The following is a 21,463-nucleotide window of genomic DNA, read 5'->3' as shown; positions in this document are numbered from 1 at the left end:
GGCACAACACAGCTGAGGATTCAGAGGTTTGGTACTCCATCATGCCGAACTCAAAACAGCTCAGCTTGAGACATAAAAACATGTCCCGAGAGCTCGTCCCCCATGGACATATCTAATCTCACCAGGAATTCTGTTCCAAAGAGCACAACATTTCCACTAGAAGGACACTGCTATGCTTTAACTAACTCTGCATCTCTAGACCTAGTAACTCTGGGGATCGGTTAAGACAAGCCCAGCTATATCCATCATTAACAACAAATAACCTGTTATTTGATGGTTTCCTTTGGACTTCCTCGTTCCAAAGGGGACGATTGGACGACATAACCTGTAGGGCACACTAACATCTGCCAAAAGCTGGTTGCAAAGGAGGCTTTATTTTAGGGGACAGAAACAGAGGGACTTATGGTCCAAATATGGTCCACTTTCAGGCCAAGGGTGAGGGGGTGTTAGGAAAAATCCCCCTGAAGCACAGGATGCACATGGACATACCATGACAGCTAGAATAAAGCCGGATATGGAGAGAGAACGAAAGGAAGAGAGGATTGTGGGACGCAGCTGAAGTTCGTTTAAATAATTCCTGTTTTGCAGGGCTGTTTTTGTGTCCCGTTGTTGTAGTGCACCATCCAGGAAGCTGGAGAGACAGTGTTGTCGTCAGAGCCAAATAAAACACATTAGTCACTTTAGTTAAACTACATTTACTGGAGAAAATGCGAGTGGGCTTTACTTTGAAATGCACTTCCATGACGGGTGTAGCTGGTGGTTGTTAGAGCATTGCATTGCAGTTTTTAGGGTCTTCTGAGTGGTTGCTAATGTTGGAATGTGCTATACTGTTGGTAGGACATTGTTAGGGTGTTCTGGATAGTTATTATAACATTGTTAAGCAGCAGGGGTGGGGGGTTCAGTTGCTCCTCAAATTATTGGATAAGAAAATAAAAAGCCAACATTACAAAATATATAATTTAAAATTGTATAAAACGCTAATTTCTCTAAATGATGCCTCCCATAAGCCCACTGAGTTTTAACAGACCTCCTAAAGTGTGTGGTGAGTTTAGTGGTAGGTAATTGAGAATGATTGGGGCAAAGTGAGAGGAGGCAATGCTTTCATCGCGATATGACTGGTTATGTTCGGCTGTGATTGGTTCATGTGATAAATCCCCCCCAAAATGTAATGGTTTTAATGGAAAGATTAACAAAAAATAAAAAAACTTGCACACTTAGGCTACGTTTACACTAGTGCATTTTCATTTTAAAGTGCGTAACGTTTGCTATGGTCGTACACTTCGCCAGAATTTTCAACCTTCGAAAATTGAGACGTTTTAGATTGAAAACTCCAGGGTTTGCCTAAAGGAGGATTGAAACCTGGGTCGATCGCGTCAAAATGACTTCAACACATTTCCCATTCGCACCACTGGAACTGGCGACTGTTGACTGTCTTTTGTAATGTTCACTAGCCATGGCAAACAAAGGCGGGCTATTTGCGGTTTTGGATTGTTTTTAGCACTTTTCATTGTGGTTGTTACAGCATTGCTAGGTGGTTGTTATAATGCGTTCATCAATTTTTGCACATTGAAATACTGATATTAGGGCTGGTGGATCATAAGTGTTTTGGCTGGTTGTACATTTTTATACAGTTGCTAAGCAGTTGCTTATTGGCCCATGTCATGGTTCATGGTCAGCTGACATGAATTTTACACAAGCGCATATTTTATTAAGTAAATTATACTTTTTTTTTTTTATTGACCTTTGATCTCATACTTAAGCCAGTTAGTATTAATACCTTCATATCTTCATTAAATTAATTGACCATTTATTTAAATGCCTTTATATTTTTTATTTTTTAAAGTACTTCTGGAACTCATGCCTCACAAAGAGATATTTGAGACAAACAGGTAAGGAAGGTATGTGAAATAAGAGAACAAATGAAGAAAGAGGATTAACGAACCTGAAATAGAAGCATTATAGACACAAGTTTACTTGAGATTTCAGCAGTGTTGGGGTTCATTTGTGCAGATGTTCAGGCCGACTGGGGAAAGACGTGACACACAGTAGGACTTCTCATCTTCTGCCAGTTTGAACAAAATATTATGAAAAAAAGAATGTTTTATGTAACCAATATACAATATACAACCAATATACAAGGTTACAAATAACTTGTTTTATATATATGACCTTTTTTGTTGTATTTTTGTAAAATGACGCAACAGAACATTTTTGTATAAAATTTATTATATTTAATGTACAAAAATACTCACAATTTGTGACTTCAAAGCACAAACCAAACCTAAAATCACAAACAACAGGTATAAACATCAGTCTGTTAGCTCAATTTGTACTTTGACCTGTATTAGTTTCCGTTACCATCTCTATTTTAGACAGCTTACTCATGCAAAACAGGCTAATATTAAGTTTTATGACTAACATGTACACAAAAGCAGCGACAACAATACAACAGCATCAAATCACATGCGTGACACGGAAACCACAATTCAGACTGATCGAAAACACGTTCATCCTTTTATGTTTTTACATCTATCTGCTTCCTCTGACCGAGGGTGGTCGAGGTTCAAGAGAAACAAAGCAGGAGCGGAGCGCCAGGTGTTTGGAAGGCTGTGGGATAATGAAAGTACTTGTTGTGATTATTGCCCAAGTGTGTTGTGTTACAGAGGCGCTCTGTTGCAGGGACTGAAAGGCCCTCCGAAACCACAATCCTCAGCTTTGTTCTGCAGGCCCATGGTCGTCTCCGTTGGCCTGACCGCGATGATAAACTTGGATGGTGTTACAGGAAGTTGGATGCTCCTCTGGTGATAAAGCTTCTCTTTTTTCACTTTCTATGTGATTGGCTGCCTGGAAGGTGAAAAGAATAGGAATGGGAATAGAAGGGAATATTTTTACACAAATATGCTCAGCATTTTTAGAACTGGTTTAGTCACTCTTAATTAGCAGTTGACCCCCTTTTCTCCCTAATGAGGGTGGAGGGGAGAATTTTGTGGTTTCTAAAAAGAATAAGACTCTATTTAGTCAGTGGCTGTAAAAGATTATAACATTTATGGAAAAACCATGGGATGGGCATGTGAAGTAATCAATCATAATCGTATTTCAGACAGCTATTCAGATACCAGATACATAATACTTGTCTTTTAAATTATAGCACAGACGCAGCTGCATACAATAGTTCCCGACAGCAACATTAAATGTCAAGAGAATGTTCCAATGTAACCTGCCTCATCTTATGGAGTTCAAAATGATTGAGGTGGCCAATTAAATCAAAGTAGGCATGGTTTACCATTCACAGAAGCAAAGCACGAATTCCATCATGAGTTGTCAGTTAAAAGTTGAAAGAAACGAGGTGTGTTTTACAATGCAAAGGATGCAAACTACTTGTTTTATTTATTACATTTTTCTAAAATTTGGACATTTTGAATTGAAAATATATTATCATTTGTGTGATTCATGTAATTCTTAATTGAATGTGACGAGGAAAGAATTAAAGGGTTAGTTCCCCCCAAAATTGTCATTTATTACTCGGTCCAAACCTGTAAGACCTTCAGTTTTGTGATGCTACGATAATACTTTTCTTTTGCGCAAAGAAAACAAAAGTAACAATTTACTTTAGCCATTCTTCTCCGAGTTACGTCCTCTGCCATTTTAGAGAGTATTTAAATGCATACGCACACTTTCCTCTAAGCCTCAAAAAAAGCTTATTACGCAAATTATGTTCATGCACGCTTTGCACCTGAATGTAAACAACAGTAATCATGTCCAATAAGTTCTTGGGTACTCTCCAAAATGGTGAAAGACGTTACTCGAGGGAGAAGAATGGTTAAGTAAATTGTTATTTTTGTTTTCTTTGCGCAAAAAGAAAAGTATTCTTGTAGCATCACAAAACTGAAGTTAAGCCACTGATGTCACATGGACTGTTTTACTGATGTATTTCATATGTTTCAGTTGCGTTGCTGTCTATTTCATTAAAAATATCTTAACTTGAGTAATTAATGACAGTATTTTCATTTTGGGGTGAACTAACCCTTTACAATTTTGACATATTAGACCAAAGTAAAGACCTAAAAAATTGTTTTATTAAACTATTTTGAACTATTTAATGATTTCCGTCTTCTCCAATAGTGATGTAATGCCTTTAAATTCAAGCCATGGATATTTTTGACATTTAGTGAGATTCATCCCTCCAAGCAATGATCTCACGTTGGATAATGACGTATTCGGAGTTCAACGGATATGTTTTCAGTGGTCTTGACTGATTAGATTGTGGTCTGAACAGACACACTTTCCTGTTAGTAACATTACGATCAGTGAGATAGAAAAGATGGACCACTTAACAGGAAGTAAACATAATATGGAGCCTTGACAATGTGTGCATTAGATAGGAAAATTGATTTTCCAGTAATGCATCTGTAAAGTTCAGCAGCAGGCAGGAAGTAGTAACACCAAATACAACACAGGCAAGACTAATTCCATCTGATTTATGAGACTGAAAGGCCAGAAAGACAGACAGACCTCACAGTGGACTGATAAAAAATTCATTATCAGAGACAGTGAGAAATAAATAGTGAAAGGCGGCATTCAAAGAATGAAGAAGATAGAAACAAAGAACACATAATAAGTAAATGTGATCAATTCAATCAGTGAATAAATGTACACTCTGCTTTCATTTTGCTGATCATAATATTGACTGCCATTGAATACAGTTAATGTTCACATTTTAAATGTCAAGATATAATGAATGTTTTAAGTTACTTTAAACATCAAATGCAAAGAGACACTACTTCTAAAATTCAGTTTACAAAAAAATAAATAACTAATATATACAAAATAACTACTTAAAAAAACACAGCCGTGCCCTGGCCACCACCTAAAAGACTCTAACAACCACTCTGAGTAACTTAGCAATGAGCCATAACATCTCAGCAACCAATCAAAACACTGTAGTAACAACCCGAATCACCTACCACTTTACACCTTAGCAGTCTCCTACAACACCATATCAATCACCCAGCAACAAACTAACCACCCTACCAACCTCCCAGAACCCCCATCAATCACTCAGAGCATCCTAACTAACACTCAAAATCCTGTAGCGACAACGTGAACCAAGACCAACACCATAAACACTTGGAAAACCTTAGAAACATCCCAGAACACCATATCAATCATTAAGAACATCAACTAAACACAATTCCAACCATCCACAACAACACATACACATTATCCCAATACACCACACTATCAATCAACCTGAATGCATTAGCAACAACTCAGAACACCTTAACAACCCCCCCCCCCCCAAAAAAAGCATCCCTGCATCCTACAACACCCTAGCAACCACACCAAATCCAATAACAATCCAGAACACCTTAACCAACTAAAACACTGTAGCAACAACCCAGAACAACCTATCAATCACAAACACACCCCAAGTACCTATAAGAACCAAGCAACAACCAAGAAAAATCTAGCAAGCACCGAAACACTGCAGCAGAGCACCTACAACACCATAGCAACAACCTAGCTAGAACCCAGAACACCCAAGTAACCGCACAAAACATTGTATTGATCACCCAGGACACCATGTTAACCACCCAGTACGACCTGGCAATAAATTAAACAATCTTCCAACCATCTAAAACACCCTTGTAACACCCTTAACGCAAGAGTAACTATTTAGAACACCTTAGCAACCACCCAGAACACTTTAAACACCTGAAAACCATCCAGAACACCCTAGCAACTACCCAAACACCATAACAATCCAGGACACCATCGCAACCACTTAAAACACCATAACAACAACCTAGCAAGACACCAAAACCACCCTGAACACTAAATCAATCACCCAGAATGCTCTAGCAACTAACTAAACACCCAACCAACCACCCAGAACACCTTAATCACCAGCAACAGTCCACATACCCTAGCAACCACCATAATGCCTTATCCAATAATTTTATAAACATTATAAACATTCAAGAACACCTTAGCGACTAGAAAAAACTGTAACAATCATGTGCAACAAACCATATCCTAGCAACCGAAATAAGAACAACTCAGAATGTCCTAGCAACCACCTAGAAGACCAGTGAGAATTAGTACATACTAGATTGTCAGAAAATCTAATCTACATCCAGAGGAGAACACATTTATTTTCCTCATTTGCAAGTCGCTAAATTTAAATTATGGTAATTAATTTACGCATAACGGAACATAAATCTGATTCGAATTATTTGTTCACTTTCTCATGTAGAAGAAAACAAACATAACCCCAGGTATTTATTAAATACAGTTGTTGATGCTTTGTTTCGTTAATTAAGCCAGTGTTGACATTTCCCAACAGCACAGCAGTAATGACTTTATGAACTACTTTACTTCTAAGATCGATACTATTAGAGGTAAAATTTGACCATTCAGCCGTCATCTACAGTATCGCATCAGACAGCGCACTATAGATCCCCTGACGAACAGTTCCACTCATTCTCTACTATAGGAGAGGAAGAATTATATACATTTGTTAAATCCTCTAAACCCCCCTTCCTCAAATCTTACCCTGGAGGTCCAATGCACTGCATAGTTTAGCTCCAACCCTGATCAAAGTCACCTGTCTGTGATTTTCTAATGATCCTAAATGCATTGATTGGCATTGAATAGCATGCTCAGGTGTGTTTGATTAGGGCTAGATCTAAACTCTGAACTTGGAACTTGGAAAGTGGATCTCGAGGTCCAGATTTGAGGATCCCTGCTCTAAACCAACAGCAGCTAGAGTTCTTACTAGAACCAGGAAGTATGACCATATTAGCCCGGTCCTGTCAACACTGCACTGGCTCCCTATCAAACATCGTATAGATTTTAAAATATTGCTTATTACTTATAAAGCCCTGAATGGTTTAGCACCTCAGTATTTGAATGAGCTCCTTTTACATTATACTCCTCTAGGTCCGCTACGTTCTCAAAACTCAGGCAATTTGATAATACCTATAATATCAAAATCAACTGCGGGCGGCAGATCCTTTTCCTATCTGGCGCCTAAACTCTGGAATAACCAACCTCTCTTTAAACTGGCTTACACATAACATACTAATATGCTTTTAATATTCAAATCCGTTAAAGGATTTTTAGGCTGCATTAATTAGGTAAACCGGAACCGGAAACACTTCACATAACACCGTACTTTCTACATCATTAGAAGAATGGCATCTACGCTAATATTTGTCTGTTTCTCTCTTGTTCCGAGGTCACCGTGGCCACCAGATCCAGTCTGTATCCAGATCAGAGGGTCACTGCAGTCACCCAGATCCAGTACGTATCCAGACATGATGGTGGATCAACACCTAGAAAGGACTTCTACATCCCTGAAAGACAGCGGAGACCAGGACAACTAGTGCCCCAGATACAGATCCCCTGTAAATACCTTGTCTCAGAGGAGCACCAGGACAAGACCACAGGGCTTGTGACTTGTTTGCACAGATACTATTTAAACTGAACTGAGCTGGATGATGACATCACTGAATTCAATGATGTCATTTTGCATTACTTACACACTGCTTTCCTAATTTATGTGGTTCCTTTGCTTTGACACAATCGGTTCTGTTTAAAGCGCTATATAAATAAAGGTGACTTGACTTATGGGTCATAATAACTTATTAAACTAAGTACCCCACACTTTCACCAGCTTATTGAAATGAAATATGTTAAGACATCTTAGAATCTCCAAGACACACTATGGTTTGACGTCACGACACACTCAGCTGCCCTGCAGCTGTTCTTCATACTGTTTGACATCTGTTCCAGTAAAATCAAGAACAAACGAATGAATGAGAGAGTCAACAAATAAAGACACATTAAACCAGAGGTGGGGAAACTCGAGGGCCACATCAAGTTTTTGAATATAAGTGAATGGGCCACATAGTTTATGCAGAGCACGAATTCTGAGTATGGGTCACCAAAAGTATGGCTGTATGACACTTTTTCTCTCACTCTCATAACTGCATTAGTCTGCATATTACAGGCCCTTTATATTAAATGTTCCCTTCTCTCAAGTCAAACATTTATATTTACATTTATAATAGTCATATATATTTATCCCCTTACATATCATCTCCATTGACTGTCTTAAAGCCTAAATACATTTCCTCATAAATATCCACTTCACTCTATTATTTAATTTAGTCATCACTTAATGTAAAATAATCTGAGCCTAAACTGTTAACAACTTGTGTAACCCAAGTTTTTTCATGTGGAATCCGATACTCTGGGAACATTGGTCAACTTAACCACAAGATTTCAATCAAAATGGCTGCTTTCATTGTTCAAATGTGATTTATATGGAGATCAAATATAAGTTTGAGGAACAACATGTTTCATGGAGAACATGAGACACAAACAATACCAACCCAGCAAGAAAAAAAAAAAAAAATCTGAAATGAAAGATTAAAACTCTGTCATCTGTCTGTCAATTCTGCTTGTTTTCTACTGTTATGGGCATCATATTTCGTATCTGTACAACAAACAAACACACACACACACACACACACACACACACACACACACACACAATGAATTAAAGGGTTTGGTGAGCGTTGTTTAAATGTGTCTCTGGAGCACAAAGTCTCTGGGGTATATTTTTAGCAAAAAATTAATTTTATGCCAAAAATCATCAGGATATTAAGTAAAGACAATGTTCCATGAAGATATTTTGTAAATTTCTACTGTAAATATAACAAAACTTTATTTTTTATTACTAAATATGCATTACTAAGAATTTATTTGGACAACTTCAAAGGCGATTTTTTCAGTATTTTGACCCCCAGGTTTTCAAATAGTTGTATCTCTGCCAAATATTGTCCGATCCTAACAAACCTTACATGAATGTAAAGCTTATTTATTCAACTTTCATGTATGCATCTCTGCAAACTTACACTTAAGATTGGTTTTGTGGTTCAGTTTCACAAATATGGAAAAATAAGTTCTGATGATCCAGATCACGATCCAAAGAAAAAAAAGTGACCGACCCCGAAAAGCTGACAAGCAGCCAAACTGAAGATCCACAGAAAAATGAGGTGAAGCAGTCAAAGGATACATTTCAAATGAACTGGCTAAAAATGTACCCTTTTCTAGAAATAAATAATGGAATAATGAGCTGCTCAGACTGTAAGACGTACAGCAGTACACAATTTACCAACCAGTGCTACAAAACATCTCCATTAATTAGACATGCTAACGGAATGGGCCATACAGCAGCTTCAAAAAGAAAGAGAGAAGCAGAAATGTCTAATGCTATCCCAAACTGCACAGCTGCAGGGAGAAGAGTAGTTGAAGGGGTTACTTAAAACTGCTTACTTTCTTGCTGAAAATGAACTGGAACTTTTTTGTCACTTTTTGCCTGCCATGGTGTGTAAGAGCCCACAATTATGACACACAACATATGGTACACATGGGAATGAAAGTATATAATAAAGGCGTAAGTACATAAACTGCACACATACAAAATGTCAATCAAGCATCAGACTTCAATTTTGCAAGGTTGGTCTTCAAACATGGGTGGACTTGGTGTGTGATTCCATAGATAAGATAAATACATAGTTTTGTTTGAGAGTGTCAGTTTTGATGGATAAGTCGAGTGAAATACTCACTCTGTTGACTGGGCCGCCCACCAGAGCCCCCTGAAGAACCGGGTCTGCTGCCGCTGTGCTGGGGCTCGCTGTTGGAGAACTGGGGGGCCAGACGAGACCTGCCAGCACTGCCTGTGTCACTGTCAGGGGTGCGAGGAATCTTAGGCCGGCTTTCAAAGCCCAAGTTCTGCCCACTAGAAAGGAGAGAACGAAGAAGATGCCACCAACTTTTACATTTAAAATTTGCCCTTGTCCAATGCTTAGAGTGTCTAGCTGACTCATTTGAACCCATTTGCATGTGATTCTCAAACAAATATATCTAAATCTTTAGACATTTTATTGTAACATAAAACAAAACTTATTATAAACCATAGGGTTTTTAAGGATCTCTTCTTTTGTACAGAACATTTACCTAAAAATAAAGAAATATCATCAAGCTTAGCATAAAGCGAAACAATAACTTGACAACCTATACAAGTTAAACTATTTCAGCTACTCCAGCAACCCACTTAGTGTATAAAAAAAAAAAAAAAAACACCTATTTTACTGATTGAGATGGGAAATATAATATTTTCTAACTTTCTATAAAATACTAATATTTAAAGTATATCTCATTCCAAACAGTTTTTTGTTAAAATCAAATTATACTTAAGTTTTGGTGTGAAACACTTTGCATCCTTGCCTAAAAGCTGTAAAAAAAAATTCTCCAGATACCACACCTTAATAAATATTTTTATTTTATAAGATCTGTATGAAGATTTTCAGGTTTCAGGCTCCACCATAGCACACAAACGGCACTTGTTAAAATTACAAATGACGTGCTTCTTGCGTCAGATCAAGGCTGCACCTCATTGCTAGTTTTACTTGATCTTAGTGCTGCGTACGACACCACAGATCATGACATACTCATAGATAGATTACAAAACTATACAGGTATTCAAGAAGAGGCTTTCAGTTGGTTTAGATCCTACCTGTCCGATCGCTACCATTTTGATTATTTGAACAGTGAGTCATCTCATTGATCTCCAGTAAAATATGGAGTGCTACAAGGGTCTGCCCCAGGTCCTCTGCTATTTTTTATATACATGTTGCCACTTGGTAATATTATTAGAAAATACAGGATTAGTTACGACTGTTATGCTTATGATACTGAACCATATATCTCAACGAGACCAGATGAAACTTCTAAATTATCTAAACTAACAGAGTGTGTTAAAAATGTAAAAGATTGGATGACCAATAATTTTGTCCTATTAAATTCGGATAAGACAGATATATTACTTATTGGACCAAAAAACACTACACAGAATCTTGTAGATTACAATCTGCAACTAGACGGATGTACTGTTACTTCCTCTACAGTCAGAAATCTGGGTGTTATATTAGACAGCAATTTGTCTTTTGAAAACCATATTTCCCAAATCATAAAAACTGAATTCTTCCATCTTAGAAACATTGCCAAGCTACAAAACATGTTATCTGTTTCTGATGCAGAAAAGCTAGTTCATGCATTCATGACCTCTAGACTGGACTATTGTAATGCACTTCTAGGTGGTTGTCCTGCTTCTTCAATAAACAAGCTACAGGTAGTCCAAAATGCAGTAGCTAGAGTCCTTACCAGGTCAAGAAAATATGATCATATTACCCCAATTTTACAGTCTCTGCACTGGCTACCTATTAAGTTCCGTATCAGTTACAAATTATCATTACTTACCTATAAGGCCATAAATGTTTTAGCTCCTGCGTACCTAACTAGCCTTCTACCATGCTACAACCCATCACGCACCCTAAGGTCACAAAACGCTGGACTTTTGGTAGTTCTCACATTTGGCTCCCAAACTCTGGAATAGCCTTCCTGATAATGTTCATGGTTCAGACATACTCTCTCTCTTTAAATCTAGATTAAAAACACATCTCTTTCGCCAAGCATTTGAACAATGCATCTCATAATTTATGACCGCAGTTTTATCTGATCAAATGTGCATTGTTATTCTTTAGCTTGGGTTAAACTATTTAATTTTACTTGTTTGGAACAACAGCAACACTAATTATGTCTCTATTTGTTTCTCTGTTTTGCCACCTTCAGTCTGGATCCAGAACACCTGAGAAGAGATGATGCCAAACCCTAAGAGGACCTCAGATGATGCTAACCCTGAAACAACAGAACTACCAAATATTGCTACAAGTATGATTGCATCATATAATAATTCCTATTAATAGTGTTCATAGTCTGGCTGAGTACATCTTGTATTAATTTGTCTGATAATTCCATTCATATGCACATAAACTGACAGTCACCACTTAATACTACTAAATATTGTAGAAACTTAATTTTGAGTAAAGATGCTTTGCAATGATTTGTATTGTAAAAAGCGCTATACAAATAAACTTCAATTGAATTGCTAATGTGCTATAGTCCCCCTTGTGGCAATGCTGAGAATGCAACACGTACTTAAATAGCATTCTGACATTTTGAAATGCAATAACATGAAAACAAATAAAAATTGTATTTAGCATGCATAGTTAGGGGCGTATTTGTATTTAAAAACAGAAATCCGACGGAAGTGTAATAAAAAAATTAATATAGATTTTTTTACTCTTTTTTTACTTTTAACTTGCGCACCACGTTTTTAGAAAACCGTGCAATACACAATACGCTGCAAAAGATGCAAGATATTATGTAGTGCTTAAATGCATCTTTCTAATTTCTGTACATAGAAAATCAACGGAATTGCAAAAAAAAAAAAAAAAGACTAATAAATGTGAAAAAACATAACACAATGACACTGAGCAGGCATAGTTAGGGTTTTTTCTACACCAAGCGTGTTTTTGCATTTAAAACCACAAGACATGGGGCAGTGGAATAAAAATAAATAAAATGCTACAAAAAATGCAAAACCAAAAAAAGAAACAAGCGCAGTTGTCAAACATATCCATCTAGTTTCCATAGAAAAACAATGCAAATGCAAAACAATTTTCAATGTGAATGGCCCCTTAGAAAAGTTTGCGTTGTTATATTTACATGTTTACAAAATAAACAAGACAATAAAGAAATCACTGCATACGCTCAAATTTGTTTTTCTGTTGCACGAGGTTAAAATGACAGCTTTATACAAGAAAATGTGATGCACATGTATTCACAGGGTTATTATACCATGGATCTCCAGCAGTCAGGTTGGACAGGGATTTGGGAAGAAAGGGACCTGAATCAGTTCATTGTTTAGCAGTTGTTTGATTCTCATGAAAAAGTCTGTCCCGTGGCATTGTGGACTTAAGGTTCAATGCCTTGCTCCAACTCCCAAATTCCTCTGGTCTCTCTCCAGCTCGCTGAATTCCATAGCCAAGTTACAGCCTATGACACGCTTGATAACACTGGATCCTGTGGACCTTTACATTTTAGATATGTCTTGCCACAGTGAGCATGGAATGTCGCACCCGGATCCTTAAACCTCTTGGTAAGGTACCACAGAGGTGGAAGATCCAGAGATGTGTAATGTTGGACTAAAAATGCATGGAATGGAGAGCAAACCTACCTGTATGGGTGGCCGTTTGTGTTGTTTGGGCCTGATGGAGGTACACGTCTTTCTGGGGACCCCGTAAGCCCTGATTCCACAGAGGAACGCCAGCATTCTGAATCGGTTGCTGATTGGAGAAAGACCAAAAGATGTCACACACACACCTCACACGCAGCTGACATCATTAACACACACACGCCACAGTGAAGGACCTGAGAGCTGTTCACTTTCATAAGGAAATGTAAAGTGGTCTAGGAGAGATGTGCTATATGGTTACTGTTCGTAAGGAAATTGAACAAGAATAGCTGCTAAAAGACAAAGTCAAAGAGATAAATGAAACAGTTGCCCCATAAATGATACAATATAATTGCTAAGACAGAAGCTAAAAAAGCACAATGAGAGGAAAGTAATTTTGAAAAGATTTTGCAAAGCTGATTCTGCTATTATTATTATTTTTAATAAATCGCACACTATTTTTGGTGTTTTTAACTGCAAACAGCTTTGAACATGGCTCATCCAATCAGATTGTAGAACCAGAACCATCCATTTTATTATGCAATCCACAAATAGCTTACAAATTATTGTCTGATAAAGCACCAAAACAAACACATCCCATTTATGTACTTCTTGCACTGACCACATTTGCCAAGTTCAACCATTCAACCCTGTTACTAAAGTCATTAAAATGATCAAACATTAAGCCCCATCATCAAAGTCATTAAAATAATCAAATGCTCAGCCTTTACAGAATTTAAAACATCAAAATATTCAGCCCCTTTTACCAATGACAATAAAACAATCACAAATTTTGCCCTGTTACCAAAGTCTTTCAAAAAAATAAAATGTTCAGCTTTTACCAAAGTTATTAACACATCATATATTTAGCCCTGTTACCAAAGTCATTGAAACAATCAAATTTTCAGCCTCTACCATGGTTATTAAAACATCAAACATTCAATCCTGTTATCAAATATACCAAAAGTCATTAAAATGATTTAACATTCCACCCTGTTACCAAAGTCATTAAAACAATAAAAAATTCAGCCCTGTTACCAAAGTCATTGAAAGATCCAACATTTAGCCCTGTTACCAAAGTTATAACAATTAACAAACATTCAGCCCTGTTACCATAGTCATTAAAAACAACTTTCAGCTCTGTATCCAAAATGACAGATCAAATACTCAGGCATTTCCAAAGTTTTTAAAGAGATCAACCATTCAACTGTTACCAAAATGGAAAAATAATGACTAAACATTTATACAATACCAAAATTATCAAATAAAATCAAATACTCAATCATTACCAAGGTTATCAAAACTTTTTTTTTTTTCATCCTTAAATTTTGAGATTTTTAATAATATCAACAAGTGCTTGATTGACTATTTGTGCTAACTAGGGCTGGGTCTCGTCAAATTTTTTTCCTTGACTTCGATACCAGTTCCTCAATAATGCTTTTTAATACCAATTTTATGAAATAAACTTTAACAAGATTATATTATCCAAAAACGCACCAGTGTAAATGTAGCATTACATTTATTGGGGTTGGGGTCACTAGGGCCATGTAACTACCAAAATCCAGCGATTTAAAAAAATTTAATATATGTATATATATATATATATATATATATATACACATTTTTGTTTTTTTTGGAAGCGTCTAAAATGTCATACTATTGATATCACTTAAGAAGTTAAAGTAAATATGTTTGAAAACTGCATGCTTTGTCTAACAGTTAACATAAAACAGTTAAAATAAAAGTTCACTTCAGGAATTAAAGATGCGTCGATGAGATTGAAATACGTGTTTGACAAAACAGAGCGAACCCAAAAAGAAAACTTGATCAATGGCTATTATTAGCTCTCTATATAAAGTATATGGAGAAAAAGACAAACGTTGTGTTGAAAGATGCACAATACAAAATCTTACAGCCTAAGATGACATGTTTATGTACATTAACAATAATTTGGGACAAATATAATGTAATTTTATGGTAAATTATGTGAGTGGTGCTCTGTGGTGTGGTGGATTTGGAACAGTGTCCTGGATCACCATGGACAGTCATTAACTTTAAATTAATGTTGTTCTGATCGAACACACTAGTGCTGGAGGCTAATTTGCTCACGTTAGATTAACCCCTTAGGTATCGAAGATTAGCCCCTTAGGTATCGACGTTTGGTACTGAACAACAAGATGTTTTTCGATACTCAATGGTATCGAGGCAATTCGATTGGTGCCTGAAAATTATCAAACTCCATACCCAGCCTTTTTGCTAACTTCATTTGTAGCATTTTATTATTTATTTTCTTTTTTTTTTCAATCCCCCAAATCAGAGTTTTAAACTTTATTTAGAGGTCCTAAATGTTCATAAAATGGCTGAATAAAATTGCATATCTGATACTTAATAAAAAGAAATGAATACACATTGATGCAAACAAACAACAAATTCTACTGATGGAAATGATTAACTATGTTTCAGAGAAAAGAATTATGAAATTTGACAACACACGCACAACTTCAGCAATTCATATCAGGCTTTGTCCGATATATCGTGCTTGGATGGTAGCGTTCTCAGACAAATCCTCGCCTGCAGGCACTGAAAACCACATCAAAGTGATTTCATCAGGCTGTGCACTTGGAACGGAAATGAGAGAACCACGAAAGCACAGTCCAAGCTAAAGTCCTCAGAAATTGAATCATTTCAGAGAAACATTGAATATTTATTAAAGATGGAACTGTGGTCTCATCTTAATGAAGGGTTACAAAACAATGACATCGAGCAATAAGTGAAATAACAACTTTACAAAAAGCATAACTTTTGAGCTGGATGAAAAAGGATGTAAATCAATGTAAAAAAAACAAACAAAGTGAAAAACCAAATTAAGACATGCTGGAGTACATATTTAAATATTTAAATCGACAGCACACATACCCAAAGTTTGGTGGATGGATTCAGCAGTGCTGGGGCGGCTGCCGGTGCGAGTGGGTGGGCGGGAACTAAAGCGAGAATGGGCGGGGCTATCATCACTTCTTTGGCGGGTAATAGCATAGACTCCATCACCACCAGCTCTGTACAGGAAAATACACATACACAGATATACATTATCAAGTTCAATATGCCGGATGTATTATAATTTAATTGACGAAACAGAAAATTAATTTAGGAAATTCAGAAACAATATGTGTAATGGCAAAATGATGGTTCCTTTAAGTAGTAGTTAAAAAATAAATAAATTAATTAAAAAAACAAAAAACAATTCTAGTATGGAATATATTTATATACAAATTTTTAACTATTCCTCCAGGCCTAAATGGCGTCCATTCAACCTTGTCTACTCCAAGTCCTTTTGAGAGGATATTATATTATCTAATTATTATACTATTCAAGGATTTGGATAAATGATATCTACAAAGGCTCAAATATGTTCTCACCCAATCAAGGGCATAATAACAATGTTGTGTTCTTTCATTCATAACATTCCAAAGCACCAAGGTTAAAACAGTAAGAGTCACGCAACCAATTGTCTGCAGTCATTCCCATCACTGTTCCATTAGCTTCAGTAGAAACAATGAGGATATATCTAAGAGTGGATGGAGTCTTGCATATCCCGCATGCACATTAAGATTATTTAACTTAAGGGAAGAACTATTTACTTGGATTGGCAAGGAAAAATGTGAAAGGAGCACTTCTACTGTGGGCAAAAGAGTCACTGTGTTGGTAGTAGCTTGCATAATCATCTCAAATTGATTCTCTGAATGATTCTAAAATTAGCATGCAATATGGTTTTAAACTCAAAGTCACATGAATAAAAAATATACGTTGACTTCATGGATCTTGATTTGAAATGAATCTATAAAACCTTTCCACTATGATAATACATTTTAAGTAATGCTAAACTGACATACAGTGTCAAACAAGCATAAGATTGTTTCTAAAATAACACCAAATATTCCTCTTGATGTGAACAGGCATTAGGAAATTGGTTCTTACATGGTGTTTTTGTGGGAACTGGGCGTAACGGGCCGCTGGAGGGGCTCATCTATGCTGCGAGATGATGGAGGGTATGATCTTCTCTTCATCTTCACCATGTTGGTCATTATCTACAAAGCATCATAAAGATATTTAGCATTTGCTCATCCAGCATCGCAAAGAAAAAAACAAGTATAACGGTTTCTCAACAGTTCACAAAGGAATCATTCTTTTGAACTGGTTCAGTTCACGAAATCTGAACTGTATGAAACAGATCTACAAGTTACTTTCAGATGCCTGACACTGGCGTATATAATCTTATAATGCTGGTTTTTGTGAACTCATTCAGTTCTCCAGTTCCTCCAACAGTCACTGAGGAAACAGTTCGCTGCTCATATGCGCATAGGTGAACTAAGCAATTTGAATGAAGAAGTGAAATGAACATTTTTACGGCTTCTTATTGTTAATGTATAAAGTTGAGCTGATGAAGACAAGTTGATTCACTTTATATGCTTCAGAAATGTAAAACACTTATATTTCACATCATTATTGCGTCCTTTATAAATATAATTTCATATATGCAATTTCATTGCTTGATTACATAAACAAACTAATGAATTAATCTAGTTCACTGAAACAAACAGACTTGTCTGATGCTCTGGATTATAGGTAATAATGTTCAGTTTCTTGCACAGACTGATCGTTTCACTTCATAAGACTTCAATATATATCGTCAGGAGCCACAGGTATTAATTTTGTTGTCTGTATTTGCCATTTTGACTCTCAAAGCGATGATAGTTGTTGACTTGCATTTTACGAATCACCAAGGACCACTGTTTCAGCTAAAAATCTTTAACATTCTAGTGAAGAAAAAAAAATCCACTATATCTTAGATGGCCTGTGGGTGAGTAAATTCAACTGACTTTAAAAAGTCCTCTTGTATTTATCATTCGCATGTTTTAACCTACAACACCCTTGCATGTGAAACTCTGGACCAGTTTCTGGTTTCTTTCATAATATCATAAATATACTGTAGAGTGATGGTTTACCCCGAGATACTCTGTTGTCAGCAAAGATTCTCCACTGAGCTCTTTTGGCTGAGGCTGCAGGACTTCCTCTTTATCTAGGTCTGCCTCCATAACATCTTCCTGTCAACAAGATCAAAGAATTCGATCAAAGAGTGGGAAACTGCCAATCAAACGCAAATCACAGTGATAGCCTGTTCTGTGATATCAGAAGTCATGTTGAGCAATAATCTTGTATTGAATACATGACCAAAGTGAATAACCTCGTCATCATCATCCTCATCCTCTTCATCATCCGACTCAGGTTCATGTTCAGGGATGCCCACTGTAGATGGCAGAATCATAAATGAATACAAAGGAATCAGTAAAATAATGACATAAATATGGGGAATAAACTGTGGAATGCGGCAGATGCATTTTTGAGGAATATCCTGGCAAATATTTGCAATTCAGTAAACTTGAACAGTTAGTGAATAAAAAAATAATAATAATTCATAAAAGCAGTATTAAAAGCTGTCAAACTAATTATTTGGTCACACTGACCAAGGCTGTGATACTTTTATGGGGCTTTTTCGTTCCTTTTGAACCTGATACCTAGTTTTCATTCATTATTTTACAGAAAAAATTAGACTGGGATATTGTTAAAAAATTATCTTTTTGTGTTCCAAGGAGTTTTGTGTACATGGGTTAAATAAGGCAATCACACATTTATTATTATTATTATTTTTAATCTATTTTTCATTTTTAGGTGAACAATTTTTTGCTGCTTTTTTCCTTACCTGAGTTAAGCTGTTTGATTATGAATTCAATCTGCCTGTTGAGTTCAGGATTTTCTTCTTTACTGTAACAGCGCAAGATCTCCTCCATACTCTAAATGCAACAACAAAATAATCACATTTTCTGTATTATGTGATTCTAGTCAAATAGCAAACCCATCTGTATGGGTCACTATAGGATTTTCCTTGTCTATCTTTTCCACAGGGATAAAAAAAAAATGAATAAATAAACAAATAATGCAAGAGACAAGCTTGGAGAAGAATCACAACATCTGCATACCAAAAGTATATGTATATATGAGTCCATTTCACTGTAGGGTGCCTTTTGGTGTACTTAACTCATTTGCCATGATGACATAAAAATGACTATGAAAGTATGTGTTATATTAGGTTAAGTTTATTTTTTATATTCATAACATAAGCATTACTTGGCTCTATTATTTTCCAGTTTTTTTTAATTAATTTATTTATTTTTTTGTGTAAGAGGATGCGAGTTATTTTGTCCCATGCACTGCTCATTAAATTTGATCAGCTTATATGTCTCTATAGTACTTGATTGAGTACCATTTATGAAATGGAAAATTAAAACAATTTTTTTTGAGAATTGTGAAGCGAGGGTTGAAAGGTACCCATATATAACCCATACATGTTTAAATAAATAAATAAATAGAGGGGGGGGGGGTCATCGATAGAGATATAGATATATAATAATTAAGGATTCTTTGATGAAAAGATAGTTCAAAAAACAACATTTATTGGAAATATAATTTTTTTTGTAAAATTATAAATATTTTTACTTTATTTTCATCAATTTAATGCTTCCTTGGTTTTTTTTCTGAAACGTAACCTTTTCATTTGTTGCATCATACAACGCTGTTTAACTTTGAAAGATTTGACTGTTATTGCAAATGCAATGAATTGGATATGTATTATTCATTGGAGTCAAAGCAAAAATCTTGATGTTCTGCACCTGTGAATGAACTATGATTGAACACATACCATCTGTTTGGCTTCCTCTCGTATCTCTGGCATGGACAGGATGCTGTATAATGCTCCATTCACATAGTACCGAATCTATATTTGCATACATGAACACAAACATGCAATGAACATTTGAAACTTCAGCATCCCAGACACTTTTATACACTAACAGCCAAAGTTTGGAGACATATCATAAAATAATTAACTATAAAAGCTTTGTACACTTTGTACATTATGTTTGATATTTAATCAACTTTACAACTGTTATTGAGCTATATTAAATCATCATTACACTAAACTGATCTAAAGTGACAATACTGTCTTTGGCAGAGCAGCTTTATTTACTTTATAACAAATTATTTAATTTTTTTTATTATTTTTTTTTAACTTATTACTATGAATAACCAACGCAGTGGCATGGCATTTTATTGCGGCATTTGAAAGATGTTATTCATATTAAGGTAGATTGGTTTAAGTCATATTTAAAGGACAGGTCTTTTTTGTTTTACATTGGGAATTTGTGCTCTACATGAGCTAAATTACATAGTGGTGTGCCACAGGGTTCTATGCTAGGGCCTAGATTATTGTTTTTGTATATATGCCCATTAGGCAAATTTTGTTATACCTTTAATTAGGGCTGCACGATATTGGGAAAAAATGACATTGCGATATTTTATTTTTCTGTGATATATATTGCAATTTTTTCTTACAAACAAAAATGGTGTGAGCACACTTACATTCTCATTTTAAATGATTTAAACATCGACACCATCGTGTCAAATGATTAATATGCACGAGGGAGAGAGAGCAAGACAGCGCTCGTGTTGTTTGAAGACGGCTCGCTCTCTCTCGGTCTCTCTCGCGCGTGTGCTCTCTCTCTCTCTCTCTGTCTCTCTCTCGCGTGCGCGCTCTCTCTCTCTCTGTCTCTCTCGCGCACGCTCTCTCTCTGTCTCTTTCGCGCACTCTCTCTCTCCCTCTGTCTCTCTCGCGTGCTCTCTCTCTCTGTCTGTCTCTCTCGTGCTCTCTCTCTCTGTCTCTCGAGGCACTCTCTCTCTCTCTGCCCTGTTAAACTTGCATGTGTTTTTCAGTCCTGTCAATGATAAACTTTCACTCTATGATGGTTAAGCTGTGCAATTAATCCGCGAATCACATTCGTCAAGGGCCGGGGAGCAGCTGGCCCGTACAGTTAATGAATAACAGATCAATTACGACAGCCTACATCGCACATCCTGCGATGTGACTATCGTGGATTCATACATCGCGATATCGATGCTTAAACGGCACATCGTGCAGCCCTACCTTTAATATTATACATCATCTATGCACTGATGAGATTCAGTTATATATTCCAATTGATCCAAAAGGCTCTCAATCCTTTGATGAATTTGTACAGTGCTTATGCAAGATTAAATTGTCTTCATCTTAATACTAATAAGACTGAGTGTGTTGTCTTTGGAACCTCTTCTGCAACTAAGGAAATTATAAGTATGCTGGTCTAAAAAAATTTAATTAGTCTTGAGGTGCTGAGCAAATTTATTAATGAAAATAATAGTGTAGGCTTGATTCTCCAATTAAAATGT

At 36.2% G+C, this 21,463-nt stretch overlaps 1 protein-coding gene across 4 annotated transcripts in view; it reads right to left on the bottom strand.

Annotated features, from left to right (window-relative positions):
- Positions 1-2,208: 2,208 nt before the first annotated feature.
- armc9 (armadillo repeat containing 9) overlaps positions 2,209-21,463 on the bottom strand; it is a 39,888-nt gene continuing 20,633 nt past the window's right edge. For all 4 annotated transcript variants that reach the window (XM_026197849.1, XM_026197847.1, XM_026197850.1 and 1 more), the window contains 9 exons: positions 19,902-19,976; positions 18,906-18,996; positions 18,390-18,451; positions 18,151-18,249; positions 17,123-17,232; positions 16,064-16,200; positions 13,151-13,259; positions 9,639-9,811; positions 2,209-2,844 (listed from right to left, as the gene is read on the bottom strand). In XM_026197849.1, coding sequence (XP_026053634.1) covers positions 2,822-2,844; positions 9,639-9,811; positions 13,151-13,259; positions 16,064-16,200; positions 17,123-17,232; positions 18,151-18,249; positions 18,390-18,451; positions 18,906-18,996; positions 19,902-19,976 — 879 coding nt within the window. In that variant the 3' untranslated portion in view covers positions 2,209-2,821. The remainder of the gene's footprint in view (positions 2,845-9,638; positions 9,812-13,150; positions 13,260-16,063; positions 16,201-17,122; positions 17,233-18,150; positions 18,250-18,389; positions 18,452-18,905; positions 18,997-19,901; positions 19,977-21,463) is intronic.

This window comes from Carassius auratus, chromosome 22, assembly GCF_003368295.1.
Source record: "Carassius auratus strain Wakin chromosome 22, ASM336829v1, whole genome shotgun sequence".
Classification (NCBI taxonomy): domain Eukaryota; kingdom Metazoa; phylum Chordata; class Actinopteri; order Cypriniformes; family Cyprinidae; genus Carassius; species Carassius auratus.
Note: the sequence above shows the minus strand (reverse complement) of the source record. Positions and strands in the feature narration are given on the sequence as shown.